The sequence below is a fragment of the Lissotriton helveticus genome, chromosome 8, assembly GCF_964261635.1.
Source record: "Lissotriton helveticus chromosome 8, aLisHel1.1, whole genome shotgun sequence".
In the NCBI taxonomy this organism is placed as follows: Eukaryota; Metazoa; Chordata; class Amphibia; order Caudata; family Salamandridae; genus Lissotriton; species Lissotriton helveticus.
In genome coordinates this window covers 105,551,768-105,576,072 of record NC_136069.1, presented here as the reverse complement: position 1 = coordinate 105,576,072, position 24,305 = coordinate 105,551,768, and the positions used below count along the sequence as shown (strand labels likewise).

The 24,305-nt window shown below is 46.0% G+C and overlaps 1 protein-coding gene across 1 annotated transcript in view; it reads right to left on the bottom strand.

Annotated features, from left to right (window-relative positions):
• LOC144772413 (uncharacterized) overlaps window positions 1-24,305 on the bottom strand; it is a 277,094-nt gene that overhangs the window by 223,741 nt on the left and 29,048 nt on the right. Inside the window, exon 2 of the mRNA XM_078656706.1 lies at window positions 5,910-5,966. Within this exon, the coding sequence (XP_078512832.1) occupies window positions 5,910-5,966 (57 nt within the window). The remainder of the gene's footprint in view (window positions 1-5,909; window positions 5,967-24,305) is intronic.

The following is a 24,305-nucleotide window of genomic DNA, read 5'->3' as shown; positions in this document are numbered from 1 at the left end:
GAGTCTAATGCAGGGGTGCGGGGTGGGGGGTATGATGTTGTTCTGGGGGGTTGGGAAGTTCAGGGATGTGTTTCTTTGTTTTTTTCAAGGCATAATGCTGATGATCTTCTGTGTTGTGGTGTCGCGGCTGGTATGGGGGGGCCTTGGGGTGGACTCTGGGATGGGGGGTAGGGGACTACGGATACTGTGTTGGAACGTAAATGGTCTGGGAGACAGAATTAAACGGGGAGTGGTCTTGCAGTTACTGAGACGCTTGTCCCCTGATGTGGTTTTGCTTCAGGAGACGCACTTGCTGGGTAATACGTGCCACGCCATGAATAGGCGTGGCTATCGTCTCATTGCACACTCAGGTTTCACTTCTGGCTCCAGAGGGGTCGGCATCCTAATCCGGACCTCCCTCCCCCTCGCTGTTGACGACATTATACTTGATGATAGAGGGCGGTACGCCGCCATTGTGGGGCGTTGGGAGGGTAGGGTGGTTACATTATTTTCTGTTTACATACCCCCAGGTCTTCAAACTACGACCTATGCAGATCTGGGAAGAGTGATTCTGGGAGTCCCCGAGGGTTTGCTTGTAGTCGGGGGAGACTTTAATTCAGTAGTATCTGGGATGTGTGACCGTTACCCTCCCCGAGTTCTCGCTAAGTTCCAATCCTGGCTTGGGGACTTCATGGAGGCGCTGGGGCTGACCGATTGTTGGCGCTTACATCATCCTGGGCAACAACAGTATACCTTCCCCTCTGGGGCCCACGGCAGCCTTTCGAGATTGGATTATGTTTTGATGCCCTCCTCCCAGACTTCCCGTATAGGGGAGGTGAAGCATCTTGCCAGGGGTATTTCGGATCATTCCCCACTGTGGTTGGTTGTGAACGCACATGGGGGCTCGGAGAGTCGAGTGGCCCCAATCAACCCATGGTACCTCCGTGATCCTAAGATTAGAGCGGAACTACTTAAGACAAGTGATCAATACTTTGCCGAAAATGTGGGATCAGTATCCTCTTCTGTCTCCTTGTGGGAGGCGTACAAAACTGTAATTCGTGGGCAGGCCCTCTCGTCGATTGGCAATGTTAAGAGATGTAGACGAGAGGAGGTTGTTCGTCTTGAGACTGAAATTACCGTTCTTGAGGGAGAGCTTGATGCTGGAGTCTCCCCTGAGAGGCTTCATTTGTTGGACCTAAAACAACATGAGTACAGAGCTCTGGTGACGGATGCAGCGAAGGAGATGAGTCGTGAACAGCAGGGACGTCTGTATGATGTGGGAGATAAGGCTGGGAAGTTGCTTGCTTGGTTGGATAGGAGAGAATGCGCGAGTCGAGTGGTTCCTGTTATAGTTGACGCGAATGGCGAAAGTATCACGGACCCTGCTGGGATTGTTGAGAGGTTCGCCGATTATTTTCGGGTAGTGTACTCCCCTGTGTCCGATAGACCGGAGCAGGACTCACACATGCTTTTACGCAATATCTCGCTACCATGCTTGTCTGAATCTGAGAGGGACCTACTGGAAGCTCCGCCTACGGCGGATGAGGTTGCGACCGCTATCCGTTCGATCCGCTCCGGGAAGGCCTCGGGCCCTAATGGACTCCCTATAGAACTTTACAAGCTCCGTCCGGATGTGCTGGCACCATATATGCGATCTATGTTTTTGGAATTACTGGCGGAAGGGTTTCTTCCTCCTGACCAGAGATTGGCTTCCATAGTGGTTATACATAAAGAGGGTAAGCCACGTGACCGCTGCGAATCGTACAGGCCTATTTCCCTAATAAATGCTGAACCCAAGATCCTGGCCAAAGTTCTTGCTAATCGTCTGGTGGCTGTTATAGGCAATCTGGTTCATCCGGACCAGTCCGGATTTATACCACATCGCAATACGGCACTTAATCTTCGGCGCTTGCATGGAGTCCTCGCGCGAGCGGGAACACTGAGAGAGTCGGCCATCTTGGCGTCTTTGGACGCCACCATGGCGTTTGACACGATTGAATGGCCCTATCTTTGGGCGGTCCTTTCCACATTTGGGTTTGGGCCCACCTTTATCCGTTGGGTTTGATTGCTTTATGCTGATCCCTTAGCCCAGGTAGTGGTGAATGGACGTGTCTCGGCCTCCTTTGCTGTCGGTAGAGGTACGCGCCAGGGCTGTCCTCTGTCCCCACTCTTGTTTGCCCTTGCTTTAGAGCCACTGGCGGCTTGGCTGCGATGGGAACCTTCCATGAAGGGCATTCGATGGTCTCCGGAATTTGAAGACCGTGTATCTCTGTATGCAGATGATATCCTTTTGTACCTCACATCGCCCCGAAAGTCGTTAATCGTCCTTTTTGACGTTTTGACTTCTTTCCGTAAAAATTCCGGCTTAGTTATAAATTGGTCTAAATCTTGCGTTTATGTTCTCTCTGGTGATACTCCTCTCCTGCCCCGTGATTGTCCTATTCCGGTGGTACTAGATGGTTTCAAATATCTGGGAATCTTTGTCACCTTGGACCCCACACTTCGGTATGAGCGCAATCTTCTACCCCCTCTCAGACGCCTTCGGGCGGATGTCGGGACTTGGAGCAGACTCCCCCTTTCTCCCTTGGGACGAGCTGCGTTGTTTAAGATGATGTCGCTCCCCCGATTCCTTTATGCGCTTCAAAACACGCTTGATGTAGTGCCAGCGGAATATTTTCGTGAGATTGAGAGTCTACAGCGGCAATTGTTATGGGGGGGCCGTCCTCGCATCGCCCTCTCGAAGCTTACACTCCCTTGGTACGATGGCGGCATCGCTCTCCCGGACATTCGTCGCTATTACTGGGCCTCTCAATTGGGGGCCATCAACCATGGCACCTACACTTCCCCACTAAACCCGGCCTTTGCGATGGACAGATGGTTGCTACACGGTGGGGACTACAATAGGGCTCTATATGCGAAATCAGCTGGCGAAACTCTTACGGGCCCCACCAAAACAGCAGTGCAGGTGTGGCGTAGAGCTACGGCGGCCACGGGATGGGCCGATAGGTCGACCCGGGCCACCCCACTGTATGCTTCGGATAAACTGGGCTCCCTTTGGCAATCGAAGGGATTTGATCGGTGGGACATGATCGGGATCAGTAGGGTAGATGACGTATGGATCAAGGGCAGGGTCAAGACGTTTGAGGAATTGAAAGTTGAGTATGGGCTGCATGATAAGGAATTCTTCAGATATGCGCAAGTCCGGCATGCGGTCTTGTCTGTTTTTCCACTAGGCTCGGACGTGCCGGAGGCATCCCCGCTCGAGGATCGGATTCTGGATGGTCACGTTCCTGATAGCACGATCTCGCTAATTTATAAAAAGTTGATCAATACCAGGACTGATCTACTAGATAGTCTTCGAGGGTTGTGGACCAGAGATGGTCTAGAACTCGATGATGAGGACTGGCAGTCCGCTATTTCTTCCCCGAAGGAAGTGGCTATCCCGGCACGTCTTCGGTTCGTCCAACTGAAAATTTTGCATAGGGTGTATGTGACTGGCCCACGTCTGGTTCGAATGGGATTTTCGATGGATGGACTGTGCAGGCGCGCTTGCGGTCTGGTGGCTACGTTCCTTCATATTATCTGGGAGTGCCCTGCTGTGATACGTTATTGGAACCGCGTACATGAAGTAATGAGTGAGGTCACGGGAGTGCGATTAATGCCTGAAGCGCGTAGATGCTTGTTGAATGTCTGGGAGCCGAATGACTACAATCAAGCGCAGCTCCGCTGGGCGACCTTGGGCAACATGGTAGCCAAGCGTGATATTGCCCAACTGTGGGGTGCTCAGAAGCCTCCGACACTTCTAGGGTGGACACAAAACATGGATTGGTGCATGTTTCGAGAAAAAACTGTGTATGTTTCCCGTGGCAAACCAGGCAAGTGGGGGAAAGTGTGGACCCAATGGAACGCATACCGTGGAGATATATGTGCTCCCCCAATGTCGGAATTTGATGCTGATTTGTCTTCCTCCCAACCTGACGTTTCCTCCGCAGGAATATAGTTGTTGTGTACATATTTTGGTCTCCTTTCCCCCCCCCCCCCAATTATTGATTGCACTGCTGCTTGATTCCTCTATGTACACCCCCCCCACGGACCACGTGATGACACGTTTTAATGTACTGCCTTGTTTTGTATTGTTCTTTTGTTTTCTTGTTTTAAAACCAATAAAAAGTTTTCACAAAAAAAAAAAAATGAAAATCGTGAGCAAGAGGAAACAAACGGAGCATTACAAAAGTGAGCCAAACGGTGCATTACTGGAGGAAAAAGTTACGTGTGCAGGTTACAAAAGCGTACATCGTGAGCAAGAGGAAAGAAACGGAGCATTACAAAAGTGAGCTAAACGGTGCATTAGAGGAGGAAAAAGTTACGTGTGCAGGTTACAAAAGCGTAGAAAGTAAACATAGAGGTATAGGAGGAAAAAGTGACGTGTGCAGGTAGCAAGAGGAAGCAAACGGAGCATTAAAAAAGTGAGCCAAACGGTGCATTACAGGAGGAAAAAGTTACGTGTGCTGGTTACAAAAGCGTAGAAAGTAAACATAGAGGTATAATACTGCAATATAGGGAGGAAGGCTCCGGGGGCCCACGGACAACGTCGGGGCGGCCGGGGACCCTGAAGCCTAATTGCTCCCGGACAACGTCGGGACGGGCTGCTAGTTTTGTACAAAGTTTAAGGTCCACAGCAGGCATATGTTAATGGTAGATAGATCTGCTGGAATGGAATTTATTAAAATCATCCAATTTATGATTATCATTGTCAGGTGTCAGGAAGCGTTCACAGTATGTAGCTGATAGGTACCTGCAGTGGTGGACTAAATTAAAATACCTCCATTAGCCAGCGGCATGTGAAAGATCTCTTCTGGTATTGCGTGCCTGATCAGTTGGTGATGGGGGGTTTATTTACTGTGGACTGTTACTGAGTGATGGACATGAATGACCCATAGCAGTTTTGTCTTATGTGAGTGTAAGAATGTCAAGAGGTAAAAGGGAATTATTATGCAGCCTGTATGAACTACAATCCACTGCCCAACCACGGAGTGCTGTGGTATTAGTATTAGTGTGCGTTACATGTGGTATTTGTTTTATAATTGCATTTATGTAGCACATATTATCCTTGATGAGGTGTCGTAGCGCCTTAGTCTGGGCAGCATGCAGCTCTGGAGCCCCGGGTTAGTAGTGTTTTTTTCTGTTGTTGGGATTAGTCTTGCACTCTTAAGGAAACCGTGACATGCATTTCCTCCAGTTTCTTTGTGGTGGATTAACACCTCCCATGCTCATGATGAGCTGAGCTCGTCATGAGCCACGGTGGCCGTGTGCTCATGACGAGCGGAGCTCGTCATAACGGCCGCAACGCTCGCACGCGGGGCTCATTCCCCCGCTGTGCTGAATGTTCTACAGAAACGGGTGTGGCCGTGACAAGCTCAACTCGTCATGAGCACATGGCCACCGCGGCTCATGACTAGCTCAGCTCGTCATGAGCACCGGGGCGCTGTGCGCGTCCCCCCCCTCCACCCCCCGCCCCCCAGCACAGTGGGGGAATTAGCCCTGCAGGTAAGGGGTTAAATGAATAGGAGTTAGTTTTGATCTTTAGGTGGCAGGGCAGGGTGGGGTGGGTGAATTCATGCACTGGTTGGCAGTTTGATGAGCCCAGAGTAGTTATCGTAAGGATGCAGGGGTCGGACGTTTAAAGGAGAGGGTGTGATCTGAAATGTATACAGGTCACAGCACATGAAATAACATGCACAAAATGAATGAAAACTAGACACAAGAAGCGAAACAAAGAAAGATCTAGCCCCCAACACCACCGCTTCTCTTTGACACACCATGTGATCATGCACACAACAGTCTCCCTATAATTCAACTTATTTTCAGCAAATTGGGTGCACTTTTTCCCACATCTAGAAGAACATAAAGGTGCAGGGCAGTATACTCACCGTATTAGTCAAGTGAGCAAATATCCGGAAGGGGATTCCAGAAAGCCTGGGGGACACCTGTGAAAAAGTACAAGGCACTGCTTTAGAAAATCATGCTTGGGGAACAAAATGATGAAAACTCAGACACACAGCTCTTCAGAGCTTTATGCAAAGATAATTATCAAGAGTTGAGCACCAAGGAATATCTCGCATTCTGGATTCTAAAACTTGTAGCAGCAAAGGGCTCAAATCGTGGTAAATAGAAATATATACATTTTGTAGATTTACAAGCAGGAGCCAGTTTTCCATAACTTGACCCCTGTGTACAGTCTGATGGAGGGTCAAGACACAGGGGTGCAGCTGGCAGCAGAAGGCACTTGCATATTTCTAAGTTTTTGTCCTTATGGAGCAATTTCCTTACCCATTCCTCCTGAAAAAACTAGGACGTCTGAGGCACTGCTCCCAACCCCCGCCATTCAGTACTATTTGCATCAACTTTTTTATGGTGCTCTGCTGAGGGGTTTTTTTTTTTGCTCTTTTTTTTTTTTTAAATATATTTTTATTTTATACTTTACAACCAAAGCACACATTTGAGAAAAAAAAAAATTCCATCTTACATTTGTTCATTTCACAAAAAGAAAGAAAAGAAAAATCCGTTACATCAGTGTATAATATTGTAGAATTTCAATAGAATCCAGGGAATAAGCACAGAACAAAAACAAAAAAAAAACCAACCCCTCCGATCAACCTATCCCTGCTCTCCACCTCGCAAGGGGCCCCCAGATTTTAATACCCCGAGCCCTCCCAATCCTACCTTTTCTTGCATATATATGTTTCTCTAAATTGTGTATAGAGATTAGATTTGATAACTATATTTGCATGGATGGAGGAATCTTATCTAGCCATACTCTAGCTAACATTAATCTATAAACAGCGGTCGCCATAAACAGAAACATTGCATCATTTGGAGCTGTTGTGGTATTTTCAGTACCAATTCCCAACATAATCAAACTCGCTGTAAGGGTTGTCTTTATCCTTAATGAGTTATCCAAAAAATACTCAATATCCTTGATTAACGTATATAACTGAGGACATGTAGCAAACATATGCACAATATCTGCATCAACCGAGTTACATCTGGGACAAGTAGTACCCTCAGTACCCCCCCATTTCGCAATCCTGGCTGGAGTATGGTTTAGTGAAAATAAGGTTTTATAATGTTGGGATTGCAAGGGAGCAGAACAGAGAATGGACCGACCTAGTTCCAGGGATTCATGAAAAGATTCAGAAGTAATCCCTACTTTCTCCACCCATTTATCCCTGTGTTTGTCCATATCATCCGACCTGCTTTTTGACAAAAAGGCATATGCCGACCTAATGGAATGTTCCTCCCCCTTAGTTATCCCTTCCATAAAATCATTAGATTCGAACCCCGCCGGTCCCCCTCGCTTGTTTCTAAAAAAACTCCTAACTTGAAGGTATTTAAAAAAGTCTCTTCTACTTATTTTATAACTACTTACCAAATCCTCAAATTGGACTATCCCCACTGAATTTCTTAAATCCCCAATCTGTTGTATCCCTTTATCCTCCCAACCTGCCATTACTGAATCCGCGAAAATCTCCGCAGGGAAGGATTTATTTTGGTATATTTTAGTGTACCTATTGAATCTTCCCAGACCTGTCTTTTTTAAAAAGGAACTCCAAATTTTAAGTGCAGCACTAAGGGTCTTATATGACTGTCTTCTAAGATAGCCCAGGTCCGTATGGTACAGGAAGCAGTTTTCTGCATCTTGACCTAATACGGCTGCGTAAACTTCAGTTGACATAGTAGTAATTTTCGGTAGCCTTCCACTCCCACCTATTAGCCCCTGCATATAGTGAAGTGCAGCAGCAAGATAATATAGTCTAAAATCTGGTGCACCCCAGCCCCCTCTATCCCTTGGTAGAGTGATAAATTTATAAGCCCTGCGCGTCGTTCCATGAGCCCATATAAACCTATTTACTATACCCTCTAACATATTAAACCATTTATTCTCAAAAATTAAAGGAATTGATCTAAATAAATACAAAAATTTAGGTAAAACCACCATTTTCAACACATTAGTGCACCCAACCAGTGACAAATGTAGATTATTTATTCTTTCTAAATCTCTTTTAACCTTCGCCAGCAATGGACTCATGTTTAGCTCGACCACCTCCTCCAAATTTGTAGTAATTTCAATCCCTAAGTAGGTTGCACTGTTAACCACCCTATTATCCATACTACTTGCAAAACTGTTCAAAACTATCTGGGTTTTTGTCTTGTTTAAGCTGTATCCTGAAACCTGCCCAAAGACATGTGCCTCTATCTCCACTCCTACCATAGCTAAATCTGGATTCGGGGTCAATACAGCCACGTCATCGGCATAGGCAAGCGTTTTCACAATACAACCATTCAATGACATAGGCTGAATCTCAGGATTTCCCTCCAGTTTGCGAAGTAGTGGCTCGATATATAGGGCAAAAAGCAGCGGGGATGATGGACATCCCTGTCGAGTCCCTCTTTGTATATTAACTATCTCTGAATGCCCTCCGTTGACTCTAATCCTTGCAGCCGGATCTCTATACAGGGCTTGTATAGCAAGTATGTAACATGGCCCTATACCACACCACTTCATAACCTCCCATAGATATTCCCAGGCGACCCTATCGAAAGCCTTCTCGGCATCTAGGAAGAGTGCTGAAATAGGGTCGCCTGTGACCCCTGCTGCATCAATCATAGTTATCACCGTCCTGATATGCTGGGTAGTACCCTTCCCGGGTATAAAGCCGTGTTGTGATGAGCTCACCAAATGTTCAATACAGCCTGCCAACCTCTTTGCCAACATCTTTGAGTAGATCTTAACATCTGAGTTCATCAGCGTAATTGGCCTGTAAGAACCAGGGAGAGATGGAGGCTTTCCTTTTTTAGCAATAACAATTATATCGGCCCCTCCCCATGACTCTGGTGGTTGCCCCCCCTGTTGTACAAATAACATAACCTCAAACATGTGTATCAGCAAACTTTTACGGAATACTTTGTAGAACTCAACCGGGATTTGATCTGGCCCGGAGGCCTTTCCTGATGGTAAACTACCCAATGCCTCAATAAATTCCTCCAAACGTAAGGTAGATTCTAATATTTCTCCTTCCTCACTTGAGAGAGATGGGGGAATTCTGTCCCTAAGATAGATGCTAATTTCTACAATTCCCCCAGTATGTTCCCGTGCATACAGCTCTTTATAGAATTCTCTGAAAACATCTCTTATCCTATCTGGATCTGTGGCGATATTCCCCTGCGAATCCAGTATCTCTTTTATCTCTGCCGCCGCTCTCTGATGCCTAGTTTTAACCGCAAGGATATGGCCCACTTTCTCACTACACTCATAGGCCTCCTCCCTTTTAGCCAGATATTTCTCCGCAGCCTTTCTAGAAAAACTTTCTACAGCTTCTGCCTTTAATGCTACCAGTTTTAACAACAAATGCTCCAGACCAGACTTGGATTCTACCGCAGTAACTAACTTCCCTTCCTCAATAACCAACCTTTGCCGAATAGCTTCAGCCTTCACCCTCTCCTTCTTACGCCTTGTCAAAACGTAGCTCAATGTTTCTCCTCTTACCCCTGCCTTAAAGCAATCCCAGGTTTGTCCTACGGGCGCAGTACCATGATTAATTTCCCAAAAGAACTTAATCCAACCTTCCATATGTTTCTGATATTCACTATCTTGCAGAAGGCTCCGGTCAAAAGTCCACGTCGACCTCTTGCTCTGTATCTGAGGAATCCTCACTGTTAATACTAACGGACTATGATCAGAAATGATCCTAGGTTGTTTTTCAATCAATGAGCCAGAAATAAATGCCCTTGAGATTAGGAAATAGTCCAGCCTAACCAAAACCTGGTGTGGTGCCGAAAAAAAAGTGCTACTATCTACAAAGGGATGTTGTATCACCCAGGGATCCACCAATGAATTATGCTCAACCATGCTGGCAATAGCCCTATATACCTTTCTCTTCCTTCCAACATACCCCCCTCCTATATTCACGAATGAACTTGTTGGATCATGCAAATTAAAATCTCCGCAGCATATCACTGGTTCAGGCCACTGGGCTAATTCTGCATCCATAAATTGCCATATCTCAGGATCATCCTCAGTAGATCCATACATGGTTACCAGCGTTAACCTGAAACCTTTAAAGCATAGTTCCGCCATAGCCCATCTCCCCCATTGATCCTCCTTCTTCCTTTGAACTACCACATCCCTTCTTCTCCCTAAAATTGCCACCCCTCTTGTCCTAGATCCTTGCCTACTAGCTGCTAGTACATCAAACCCCAACTGATTCATTAAATATATCTGCGTTTCTTCTATGTGTGTCTCCTGTAAACATACTAGGTCCACTTGTAAAGTTCTGAGATAAGCTGCTACTTTTGACCTCTTTCTTGGGTCATTTAGGCCACATACATTTATTGATACTACCTTATAAGACATTGAAAAGTATCATGAAGAACTCTCCTGTATATCCAGCTTGTGTTAACACTTCCATCAATTGTGCTTATCCAACCTCCAGTATCCCTTCTATCTTTTCTACCCTTAGAACAGACAACAAAATACATGAAAAAAATGTGTGCTAAGGAACTGAACAATCCTACAAACTGACAGTGATTTTCAACCCCCCCCCCCACCCTCTCCACCCTTTCTAGCCCCCTCCCCCCCTTACAGGCAAATAGGTCCAAAATGACCTGTGTGTGGCCGCTTCTGGGTTGCGTTAATCGCACCCCTCTCCCACCCTCTCCAACATCCCCCCCCCCCCTTTGGCCGCTCTTATACCCCATTCATTAGCCCACAGTACTAACCCTACAGCAATCCTAGAAAATTACACTTTCCCTATACCTCCTATTTTTTCAGCTCCTGGATGAACTGCTGGGCTTTAACTTCCGACATAAACATCCTAACTCTTCCCTTTGTAATGACTTTCAGTTTAGCTGGGAACAGTAGGTATGCCTCTGACCCCAGAGCCTGAAACTGCGAGATCAGTTGCCTGAGCCTCCACCTCCTCTCAACTGTCACATGGCAGAAGTCTGGCCTAGAGAAGAAAGTAACTCCCTCAACAGTTCTTTTGCTGTCTGGTCTAGCTTTCTGAATAATTTCTTCTCGAAGCAAAAAGTTTCCCACATATACTAATATTGCCCTGGGGAAGGTCGCTTTAGAGCCTCCTTCTGCCCCATATGTCTTCCGCTGGGCAAAGGGGAACCTGTGCGCCCTCTGGATCTCCGTCTCCCACTGCCACCGGGACTCAGGAAATGCACCTTTTAGTAGGTTGATCACAAACCCCCTAGGATCCTGCCCTTCAAGCCCTTCTGCCACACCCAAAAGGCAAACATTGTTGCGTCTCTGACGATTTTCAAAATCCTCCATCTTCCAAAGAAAATCGTCTGCCCTCTTCTCCTGTTCTGTTTTAAATTCCCGAAAGCTACCAAAATCATCCTCCAACTTGCCAGTCCTTTCCTCTACCTCCGCAACTCTCCCAGCCAAGTCCTCGTATAGTTTATTTGTTTTCCGTAGTGTTGTTTGTATCTTCTTGAAGTCTTGCCTTGTTTTCCGGCTTGTCGATCTTGCTTCTGTTTGGATTTGCTTCAACATACTTAGGATGTCCGGAATTCGGTTTAAAATGACTGTACTCGAAAAAACACTACCGAATGAAAAACAGCTGACCTGGTTTAAACCGAGTGTCACTGATTTTCATAGTTGTAGCGCCTTTTGGCCACTTGGTGGAGCCAAAGCATTCAGCCGAGGTGTGAATGGCCCATGGGCCAGATCAACACCAGGCCCCCTGCCTGGCTCAAGTGGGAGGGAGAGGAGCTGCTGTGGTCTGCAGTCTGTCTTACTGCAGCCGCAACTGAGCACTTCACAGCCCTTTAAAAATACCATTATTTAACGAGTAGATAGTTGGTTTTCTTACTACAGCTAATAAAATGTGCAGGGAATGATGACGTGCCCAGCCGGGTCATTGTTGAAGGACTTTTCATTTGCAGAAGACACTGCTATCCAGCCCGTCAGTCGAAGTACAGTCATACCCGGCTGAACCCATAAACAGAAGAAATCATGACTTGCAAACATAAAATGGTGAGCAGAACCACGTCGAAAGCTTAGCAAAAGCGATGAGTAATTGGCTGTTGTTAAATCCTCCACTGTACATTCAAAAGGACAGTAGGAAGCACCACAAATCAGGATTAGCGCACCGCAAAACTAAGCTACTTCTAATTGGGCACCAACTTCGGTCTGTGGGTATAGCCTTTAAAAAATGCTCGCCACTTGATTACATTAATTCCACCATGAGGCTTCAGGTGTTTAAGGAACTTGTTAGTTTCCCGAATTGTGTACATTTATAAAATGTGTTGCTCATTAAGCTACCTCAAAACCCCACGAGGTGAAAGACAGGCTTTATTTTTTCCGGCAACATCTCAGTGCAGGACTCTGAGGAGGCACGCGGCAATCGGTTATTCCTGCAGTGGCTCGAGCTCGAGATACTCCAATTTAAAGAAGTAAGTGAGAGAGCGGTGCTGCAATGCAGCCACTGACGGTGTGGGTGTGGTTAATTAATTCCATGAGACAGCACGCGATCGGCAGCTGCCACAGTCAGTGGGTGCCGGTTGCGTACACAACTCACTGTAACTCAGAAGTTTTGTAGTGTCCTGGCATGGCTGCATGTTCCACTGTTGCTAATCTATTTAGCATTTATTGTACCATGTTTGAAACTGTGCGTTTGTCTGCCTATTTGGGATGAAAGGTGAAGTGGGCCTCTTTCAATTACAAACGTAGGAGTGAAAAAAGAAATGCGTTGATGGTATGGCAATGATGTTGAAAACCGTCACTATGTAAATAAGCTTAATTTTACTCTCCTCCACGACTGAAAATGTGCCACTGTGTATTTACACACAGCACAGTAGCGCAGCTAGAGCCAAATTTCGGGGGTGGGGGGGGGGGGGGGGGGGTTCAGGCTTTGAGGGGGCTAAGAATTGTTTTCGGTGGGGGGGTGAGGGGGGAACGGCTGATTCTTCCAGAAATAGGCAGAGTGGAGCTGCAGGGGCTCTAAGAAGGGGTGAGAAATAACAATGTCTCATTAAGAAGCAAATGGTCTTTTAAAGACCTGTGAAGTACTGTGTGTGTGCCAGGGATGCTGTCTCACCCTGGCTGCCACACACGACTGTAAGACTTTCCCTAATCACTAGGTTTCCCATGCCCAGGGGGAGGCTCAGTGAGAAGACCTGTACCTTCTGACCCATCCCCGAGCACCCTTCCTGTGTTCCACGCCCCTGCAGTTCTGCTTCGCAGATGCAGAACTGATCAGGCTGCACTCAAGTCCCTGGGTTGCCTGTCACTGGCCTAGAATTGCCAGCAGCTGCACTGGAAGCCTCCTTGCTAAAAAATATAATAACTGGAGAAGCAGAGACTCGGGGTTGAGTCTGAGGGTGTGTGTCTGCCGAGGCGTGCCAATTGATGCCTGCACAGTGCTCACCCATCATCCTGCTACTGCCTCCTGCAACCCCCACAGGGCTATGAAAGTTTTTATTTTATTTCAATGCATGCAGCATGCTTTTCAAAAGAATCGGCTTTCTGTGATCTGGTGACCTTGGATTCGTCTCTCAGAATCTGTGAAAGAGCTCAGTGCAAGGGCAACTTCCACCGGCTCAAAGGAGAGGAGTCTGAAACTCCGACTGCCCACTGTCTCTTTAAATGTAGAGCAGAAACCAAATATATAAAGGATTACTTGTCACACCTGAACCATTACTGCTCACCATTCCCTGGCAACCTCAATGTGCAGAAGCATTTAGTTTATCCTAGCATGCGTGTACTAGTTTAGCATGCACAGTGGAACCTGTGGGGCACATAAAGACAGGGACCCTCAGCAAAGATGGAGCACGTCTTGACTCACATTTGGGGGCCCACTGACACTACTTATCACTGTACTCAGAAGGTGCAGGGAGCTCGCCAGCTTCAAGGGAACAGTACAGTAATTCACAGAAGAGCACCCCTGTGTTCCATTCCTTAACTGAGATGTCATCACTAATTCAACTGAGCTGTCTAGCGCATGTCTGGCTATATTTACTTGCTGCAGTAGCCATGTCAAGTGCCTCACATTTGTATTTCCCCTTCCATTTCTGCTTTTGGCCATCTCGCTCTCTCCTCCAATCTCACTAATACCCCTTCTTTTTTTATCTCTTTCTCTCTCTCCTCCTTTTGTTTACCTCCTCCCCTCTCTCCCCTCTCCCTACTCCCATTGTCTCCCTCCTTCTCTGTCTCTCCTCCTTCAGTTTTTTTCTCTTCTTCCTTCTCTTTTTCCTTCTCATCCCTTTACCCCCTCGATGATACAATGCAATGAAACACTCTCTGAGCAGAAGAGGGGTAGCAACTCTGGAACACAGACTGTAACTTCCAACTTGCTGAGTGACCAATTAACGCTTTCATTTAAAACAAGCATTTGTAATGCAATAGGTCTCGCATTTACGTGAGTTGGAGCTATTGACATTGCAACTAACAATGCCTTGTATTTTTGTTTTCGTTTTTAAAACATAAATAAAAGGCTTTGTCATTTACAACACGAGCAGCTTAAACTTGCATAAATGCGAGACCTATTGCTTTGCAAATGCTTGTTAAATCTGAGCTGCGGACTCAAAGGACAATGGAAAGTATTTCATGACTGTATTAAGCTTCTGAAATGTAGAGCAGTATACGATTTCTGAAGAAAAATGGAAAAAGCAATAAAAGCAAAGTGTTCCATAAACACCGGTAAAACACTATTTCAGTTATTTTTTATGGCGCGAAAATGAGTAACCACTGAAAAGCACTGTTTTTTTGAGGTATTGAAATCACTGGAAAACACTGAAAAAACACCACCAGAATTTCCCAAGAATAGAAACTGAAAACAGGAAAGCCTAAACATACTAAACACCATTCCAAATGGGTCTTCCTGCCTTGGGGCTGCATCTTGCTCTTCCCGATAGGTCTGTGATGTTGCTGAGTAATCGCAGACCAGTCGCTTCTCAGCCCCCCTTGTAGGCGACCCTCCGCGTCTGCACAACCTGGTCTGTTTCTTCTTTTGCGTAGAGTCTTTGCCCCTATCTGTTCCCGAGGAGGTAGTGGCTGACTATGACTCCTCATCGTCTTCGTCGTCCTCTTTTTCAACCTCCTCCTCTTCTGATATTTCTTCTTCGTGCTGCATGGAATCAGAGTCCTCATTTACTGAAAAGAAATGTTCCCCCTCCAGAGAGCATAGATCTTCCTTCTCCCTAGGGTAGCCGCCTGCCGTTTTTACTGCCGCCAGGCTTACAGAGCTTCCCCATGAAGATTTAGGGGTTTTAGTCAATAGTAACTCAGCTTCGACCTGCATTATTGCCACCAACATATCGGCATTTCCTTGCCCCCCCGACTCCCCCTTACCGGCGTCCAAATCTTCCTCAGTAATCCCTGCTGAATTTCCTGGAGATACAGTCTTTTGCAGAGCCTCCGTTTCCCCTTTCTCACCAGCGCTCGTGTCAGCGCTCTGCCCGGCAGGCACTGTGGACGGTTGCCTAGCACCGGCTATCTCGGCGTCCAGCAAGTCTACTGCTGCCGCTACCGCTGCTGCCGCTGCGTCCTCGAGGACGCCTCGTTGATTGCTACTGATGCCGCTTTCCTCGTCGCGGGGACTTCTCGCCGCCGGTTCTACTATCACTGGGCGCGAGGTAAAAGACTCCGGTAAGGTGGGCTGCCTAAGGGGGGTTCCTCTATTTTTTACTTTCAAGCTGCCTTCAGTCCCAGGCTTTCCTGGTGCTCTTGAGCGCGAGTCCAGTGTAGCATTATCATCGCCGCTGACTATCTTCCCCTTTGAGTCCCCTTTTGAGTCCGTTCTTTTCTTTAGCGGGGGTGCGATCACCTTCCTGATAGCACCCGGATTCTTCGTTGGCCCCAGAGTCTTTTGCGGTGCCGGTGTCTCCGGCTCAGTAGGGGCCGTTTTTGTGACCTCAATCGCATCCTTCGCTTTCACTTTGTCAGTCCTCGTAGGCCTGGGGGGCATTTTCAGGAACAGTGAAAGTACTGAAGCCTTAATTCTTCGGTCAGATGCAGCCTCGACGTGCGGCAGCAGGCTGCTTAGTAGGAACCTTAGTTTTCTTTTGAGCCTGGCAAACTCACAAATCAGACTGCCTCTAAGCCAGACACTAAATGGATGCGGTATATCAACAGATAAGCACTCTCCTGCTCCAGCAAAAAGAGAATCATAGGCCATCAGGGGGGGTCTCGTGCTATCGCTATAGCATTCTGCTACTGCTTACTGGTGGGAGAGAGGTTTGGTGCGACCGTTCACCACAACCCTCCCGCGGCCATCTTGCCTCCCTTACACGAAGTTCCTCTACGGGAATGTACAAGAGACAATTTCTCTGCTGAGGGGTTTCAATAGAGTAGCAAAAGTATTCCAGACTTTTGTGAGGACCCCGAAAGTTATCACTTTCTGGGGTTCTCACCTTTTGCAATGGCCACACCCTGGAACCCAACGGGACAAATTCAGCCAGCTAGAAGTTTTCTGCAAGAACTCGTGCAATCTGAGACCAGAAAATCCACGAATCCAGATTGAGTGGATCGAAGTCCGTCATTGGCAGGTAACAATTTTAGCGCATCTATTACGAAGACAGGCAAAAACATTTAAGAACAAGCGCCATAATTAATATATATATATATATATATATATATATATATATATATATATATATATATATATATATATATATATATATATATGGTTTATAAATTAGGTATTTGGGACAAGGGAGCCCATGACTGTTTTTTTAGGTCACCAAATGCCCACCACACGACTTCATCAATAACAGTATAACATGCAGGTAAAATTTGTTGTGGTGAATGGTACCTTCAGAATCACTAAGGTGCCCTCATGACTCCCTTAGGTTTACCCTGAAAGGGTGTGCACTGTATATAAAGCACAGAACCTGATGAAATTCTCTGTACCCAGAATGCTTTTCAATGACTTGAATCCAAACACCACAGCAACCACAACAATGATGTCAAAGTTATTGGGGTTTATTTCATTTACTTGGGGTTTCGTGAAGAGCTGATGCAGAGTTTGAACACCTTCTGAGCACCTTTGCAGGGGGTAGAGACGAAGGTCAACTGGGAGAGGCAACGCTTCTTTAGGTGTGTTCTACACCTTACATGCATTGTAAGAGGTGTCTCTGAAGTCTCATGTAGTCGCACCAAGCTTGGGGTGTATAAAGTTCGAGGGCAGAGCCTTGAAAGAAGAGAATTCTCCCACCAGAAAGTTTACGCCAAGCCACTCATAAATCAGCAGTGAGTGGGCTCTAGGATGCACACTATCAGCAACTGGTAGGCCTGAGGCATGGACTTCAATTTACCAAAATACCTGGGGTAGCGGAAGTGACATTGCACGCTATTTAACTTTTACTTTCACTCACATGCTTTTACATACTAACACATTCAAAATCTCTTGCGCACACACACACACTCACCCGCGAGCATGTAATACAACATACATTTAACAGCATTTTTTACTTACTGTAGCTTCCAGATACGGTCGTATTCCAGCTAATGTACGCCATTTTCTATTACACTAATAGTAAATAATATTCACTATTTGTACAATGCAAAAATTGACATAAACCAGGAAAGTGGAGTTCCAACCAGCATCCATTAGGAAGAGCTGCCCCTGTGTTCCAGGCACTGATTTTGCCACTTTTGAGGCCAGGGGTCTCAAAAGGAGTGCCGGGGTAGCAGCGGGCAAGCCAGGGGTCGCAGGTGCAACCCCAAATTGACATGCATGTGGCGAGGGTGTCTGGACCACAGCTATAAGAACAATGCCAAGATGTTTTATTGGGACCGGAAGCCCGACCAGAGCCTTCATGGCAAGTGAGATATGATCCATGAAATACAAACTGACGATGAGTCGCGAATCAAAATCTCTGGAGTTTTTTCAGAGAGCCACATACCACTACTACTTGAAGGAGTGGGGTCATCTTTTGAAATAAGAGTAGCAAGTGAAGAGCCCTTACAAGAGACAGACAAGGGAACCAATTCTTTCTGACAATGTCAACTAAATAGATTAGAGAGGAGTGCCAAAAAGGTCAAATGAGACCTCTTCAGTGCATGCTTTCTGTAAATATTTGGTGTTGAGCTAGGGTAAGTGGATGGGACTGGACTGAGCCCTACAGCTCTCTGACCAGGGTCTCTATTTTTAATCCACTAAGGAAGAGTCAATTTTGGCTTCTCCATTGCTGTACATGCTCTGTGGTGGTCTCCAAATCGCTCACACGGATTGCTGTGGATCTGAATGTTATCTACGTATAACAGCTGACATTCTAGCATCTTTGAATGTTAGATAGAAGAAGCATATAACCGATGTTGAGACGGAAAGATCTCACACATTGCGGTCTTGTCAGGAGAGGTGCCCAAAGCGATACTCTTGTAGCGGTGATCAGTTACTGCCTTCCCCAGAGTTAAACAGCACAAGCGCAGTGGTGGCAGCATACCCAGTAAGGAGCAGTAGGAGTGACCAGGTCCGTTTTACCCTGTGTCATGAGAGTGAGGCCTACAGGCTCACTCACCTTTTAATACGTTCCGTTGCTGTGGATTTAATTCACCCTTGGCCTACATGAGGTTGACGTGAAAGTGCGTGCGAGGTGGAAACGTGCTGAGTGCATGTGAGCGTGCAAGATATACACTACTCACAAGGTGCAGTGTGGAACTGGGTGTGGAACACATGGTAAATGTGAATGTGCAGGCAGAGGGTGTTTAAAGTGACACACTGGTGCTGTACAGAGATACTGTAGTATTGGACGACAGCGTGCGCAGACTGAGTGCGCGTGCTGCATGTGGGAATGCTGGTGGTAGCATGGTACATGGGCAAAACAATAATAGACAGTGGGGTGTGCTATAAATGTATGCTGAGTGCAGAAGTGCAGGAGGACCTTAGGCTCCATTGCGGGAAGCCCAAGCCCGCTGGGTGGAAACATGGAGTAGAGGAATCTCCGCCAGGTAAAAGTGTATATTGCTGCATTCCCGTAAGCTGGGTGGAACAAGCACTGGGTGAGGGGGAGCCAGGTTCTGCCTGTGCATTTCAAAGATCTCCTTGATTCAGTGACAGATCACAAGAAAGGGGCCTGGAGACAAACCAGGAAGAGGCAGATGGGGCTGATAAGAGAATCATAAAGGTTAGGGCTGAGTGGTTGGTGAACCTTTGATGCACATATCCCTGTAGCTGACATCCAGGTGTGGACCCTGGTCACTCCCTTGTGAGATAATCAGGTTCAGAGTCCTTCCTGCTGTGACAGACATCCTTCAGGAGGAAGAAAGGGGGGGGGGGATGTCCATTTTAAAGAAGCAGAACTCCAACATAAAATGTCAAAGGTCAAGACTCTAACGCATATTTTGTGTCTGGAAAAGAACTATAAGTAGGGGAATCTGAGACCCCATACTTGGTCCTCTGCCGAGCAGGCAGCCGTACTGCATGAGGAGGGGAAGCTCGGCAAGACTTCTTCCAGCGACCAGGCCTTGGGGCCTACCCTGCTAGTCTTGCTACAAGGTGAGGGGACATCACTGAAGGAAACTAAAACCACCTGCCCTGGAGTCTGAGCACCAGTATCTGCTTACTCGTCAAGACTGGTGTGCCATGAGGGAGAGGAGCATGTTCGAAGGAGCTAGAGCCAAGAGGATCCCAGACGTGTGGGGCTCCTGAGCAAGGTGTGAGGAGCTGTGCAGCACCCATTGTGCTGTTGCCCACGTGCCACATTGTGAAGTTTGGTGACCCCAGTATGCCAGGAAGGGACCCCGTGCTCCCAATGACAGTGCTGCATCGATCGGGCCTTTGCCCGTGTGCCACGTTGTGAAGATTGATGAATGGGTAAGTGTGCCTTCAAGGGATTTATTTAAGTACTCAGCTGTAATATTCTCATTCACACTTGGATGCAAGATTTATTATTTGCTTGCTAGTTAATTTCTTTTAACAACCTATTTTCTAATAGCACAATATTTTTATACATCTGAACAAATCACATAAATATGTATGTCGAAGGAATATATAGCAAAAAGCCAGAGAACACAGGTGTGAATAAAAATAGTAGATTTTATCTTGAGAATTCACAAAAGGGTTCTCATATATAACACATACAATGGAACAATAAGGAAAAAACATGTTACTTCAGCCTACACTGTTACAATTGTATACACTTTTTCACAATCACAGATGAAGAATATTAGGAAAGAAGTGTACAAGTCGACATTTCTGTCTCTAGGCTTTCGTGGATGAGACCATCTTCACGACTATATTATTTAAAGTGGTTGACCCCTAATAGAATATGGAATAAACAATAATTACCATATATTGTTTACATTTATAAACTTTTTTGATAAGCGTTAAAATTGGACTTGTTAGATTACGGTTTGAACAAGATGTGTTCGACTCACTCGCATCCTCTGACCATAAAACCACCATCTACGAGAGCTAGAATCCTGGAGTTTCATTAAGTATGGAAAGGTGGATAGAGACGGGAGGGAGCACAGTGGTATAGTGACACAGGTGACAAGAGCTCAGTGCACCTGGTCGCAGGGACAAGAATGTGAGGACTGGGACATTTTGAGGCAGGAAGGGATATCCTTATATCCGTGTGTTGGGAAGGCTGTCAATCATTCATAAACATACCTTACAAGATATAATAGTACATACTACGTAGTAGAGGTGGGCGAGCCACTGAAGGCTCGAGCCAGATGCTTTGCCCTTGCTGAGATGATGAAAGTGACATCAACATTAATTTGAAGGTCAATTTAATCCAACATAGAGGAGCCCACATCCAGCAGTCCACTTCCTGCGGTTTCCGACTGTAACTGCTGCAGGATGTGTTGGTTGGAACCCACAGAAAGCAGAGCTAGAATGTGGAACACATACCAAAGGAAAACATGTATATATCAGGTTGGTGAGGATGTAAAGAATCAACAAAGAACTGAATTCAATATACTATTCCAATACACTAAAGTCTTCCGGGAATCTCAAAGTCTCATATAGAAAGATGTCTGGTTTTTAACACACACCCTCCACAAATGTGCACACTACATCTTGTAATCTTCTCATCTTTTGGCAGTGCACAGAGCATCATAAAGTTTACCTTTCTTGCAGGACAATGCATGCATAAATCTTCCCTCTTGTGGGCCGATGCATACAGCATCCCAAAATCTTTTCACCTTCAGAACTGCACAATCACACATATTGTGCCATCGGAGGGTAGTGCACAGGGAACCAAGTACGTACAAGACTGAGGCATCAAAATATCTCTTACTACAGTATTCATCCGGATCTCAAATCAATGATTTTGATCCACAGTTCAAGTGTAGACTATGGACTGGTTAAATATGCTTTACTTGAAATGCATAATACCTTGTAATAGCCACGGGTCCTTCAGTGTTCAAGTATAAAACTAAGCAAAGGCAGAACGGGTAAACATGGTCATGAAGGTTTTATTGGAGAGGTCAGAAGTTTAAGTACGTGCTTTTGTTTACCTCCATCTTCCTTCTCTGAACAGTTAGTACTGCCCAGAGGATAATTTACATTTCAATGGACTGCTGAAGTGAGCTTCATTCTCCCATTGAGAATCCGCTCCCTCCTCCTACACGAGGATGGAAGGGGGTTTGTATGCTTTTGACTCACCAGCTATCCACCCACCAGCAAGCTTGCCCAGCAAGAGCATTATAATAAGCCTCAGCAGGGCAATTTTGGTTTACCTAAAGGAACACAAAAAGTGTGAAATAAGGAAGCCCTTCTCTTGTTTCCCCCACCCTCACATGCTTTCAGGATTAACATGACTTTTTAATGTTTTTTATCGGGCTTAGCATGTGATTTGGCTCTTAAAGTCGAGCTAGACCTCTGGCTCGACTCTTTCCCTGAATTCTCGGTCTCGCCCACCTTGACAGCATAGTTCGGATTTTCTGTAGATTGTGCAGTCTTTGATCCAATGCAGCGGGATCAGAGGAAATATTAGACTGTTTTTTTACTGTTATTTTATGGATAATCTGATGGTAATCTATACACATACTTAGTTATTCATTCTTAAGGCACAATGACCAGGGGTGCAGCTACTGTTGATTCAGTATGAGGAACCAATACTGAATCAATACGTTTGAAAAATGAATCTGAAAGTGTGCTTTAGTTTGTTTAGGTTCACGGCATTTCAGAAACAAGTCAGTTCTCAGTTATGACACTGCTGTGCAGCGCGGCTGGGATGTGGCAACTTTGAGGGCATTGATAAAGTGAATATCATTTTCTGCATGCTGTTCCACCCCTGGCTGCTGTAACCTATACTTCTAGGGAGCTGAGCTTCCGTTCAGCTATTTGGACCTCCTTCCTTGCTTTAGGTGCCTTATGTAGTGTGCACAGGTGTGACAGCTTACTTCAATATTTGCAGTCCAGATTAAGTTAAGTGCGTTGCTGGAGCTGTAGAAGCTCACATTCTGCGGCTGGGAGAAGCTACTGACACCCAGCTATTTCTGCAACAAATTTGTCGCTATGTTACAGATTCTGAAATGAAGAAACCCTGATCATTTGGCCACGGATGTGTGAAACTGAAAACTACTGCCAGAAAGCTGGGAATTCTGAACAGTGTCATGAATCACAGCAAATAATTCGGTGTTTGCCTTACAGATGGCTTCAACATCTGAATGTTAGTCCCTTGGATGCCTTGGAAGCACAGACATCCCCAGCAATTCTGTCAGGATAAAAGACACAGGTGCCAATGCACATGCTTATTCAAAGGTCTTGCTACAAGCTTCTTTGTAACCCAAGAGAGGCTTCCACTCCGTTCTCGCTGTGTCTCTCGAAGCATCTCTGTCTGCAGCTTCTTGTGAGTCTGGTACCTTCTGCTTCTATACTTTGGTTCAACTCGAATTGCTGTCAACCAAGATTCTGTTTGAGTAGGCTATTTGTATGCAAACGAGTGATGGATGGAATGCTTGAATTAGTCTCAGCCACTGGTAATTAATCCAGCTGCATCCCATTCCACTGTTATTTTGCACACCATGCCACCTCTATTTTAGGGGCAGCTATATGCAAATCAGTATTGACCCTGCTCCAAAAACATTTCAGCCCGAACCGCCAGGTCCTCCCAGAACGGGAACACAAGAAACTCAGGACTGGCTTCACGCTAGCTAGTGCTCATTAGCCAGGTATACTTTGGTTCTAGTGACACAATGTGCACGGGACCCACGTCTGGGAATACCCGTCACCCACTTAAGTATATAAGTAAGCTACGAGTAGGCTATTTGGGCATTTTTAAAAGTAACACATTTTTTCAGTTTCTACAGAGGCAAGGAGAAGCACTCTGGACATTAAATGGCAGAACTTTGTTTTGGTTACTTTTTTGGATTCTTCGTCATTTATTCATAAGACCTGTTAGACCTGCCACTTCTTGGCGTGATTACCCCAGACTTTTTGCCTCTACCTCCGCTATTTTTGACTGACTTAGATGCTTTGGACACTTTGTCACTGCTAAACAGTGTCAAAGTGCCACTGTTTCCTGTACACAGTGTATTGGTAATTGGTTGTCCATGATTGGTATGTTTGCCTTACTAAGTAAAGTCCATAGTAAAGTGCACTATGTGTGCCAGGGCTGTTAATGCAACTGCTACTAGTGGGCCTGCAGCACTATTTGTGGCACCCACACAAGTAGCCTTAAAAAGGGAACTCAGGCCTGTCATTGCAGCTCCTGCGCACAGTTTGTTAAACTGCCATGTTGTTCTGTCAAGTGCACTCACTTGCCTGACCATACCCTTCCCTTTCTATGCACATCAGATACCCCTATGGTAAGTCCAGGGTACCCCCTGGGCAGGGCGCAGTGCATGTGAATGGTAGGACATGTACTAAGGTGTGTGCCATGTCCTGGCAGTGAAATAATCTCCATTTTCGTTTTTCAATGTTGAAAGGCCATCTTGCCCATAGGATAGAATGGGAAGGCTGTGTAATGTGTTTTCCAGCCTATCTCCCCAAAGGCATAAGATGGAAAGGTGAAGTTTAGTATGCCTGAACTCACAATGTAATAACACATCTTTTTATGAAGGTGGTTTTTGCATTGTGTGTTCAGAAGTCACTCTTTTAGAAGTAGCTGAGTTTTTGTGCTCTAACATTTCTGTGTGTCTCTGCCTGGCTGTGGATTGACGGTCTGGATTTGAAAGCAATAGGATCAGGGGAATGTCTTGACCCAGGGGAGGAGGTGAGACAGCAACAGGTTGACCTGCATCAGGAGTGTAGGGGGAAGGAGAAACCCCTAGAGGTGAAGAGGCCTGGGTCGCTGCTATAAAACAATTGGCTCATCTCCTGCTGAGTGATTGAGAATCCAGAAACCCCACTAATCAAAGG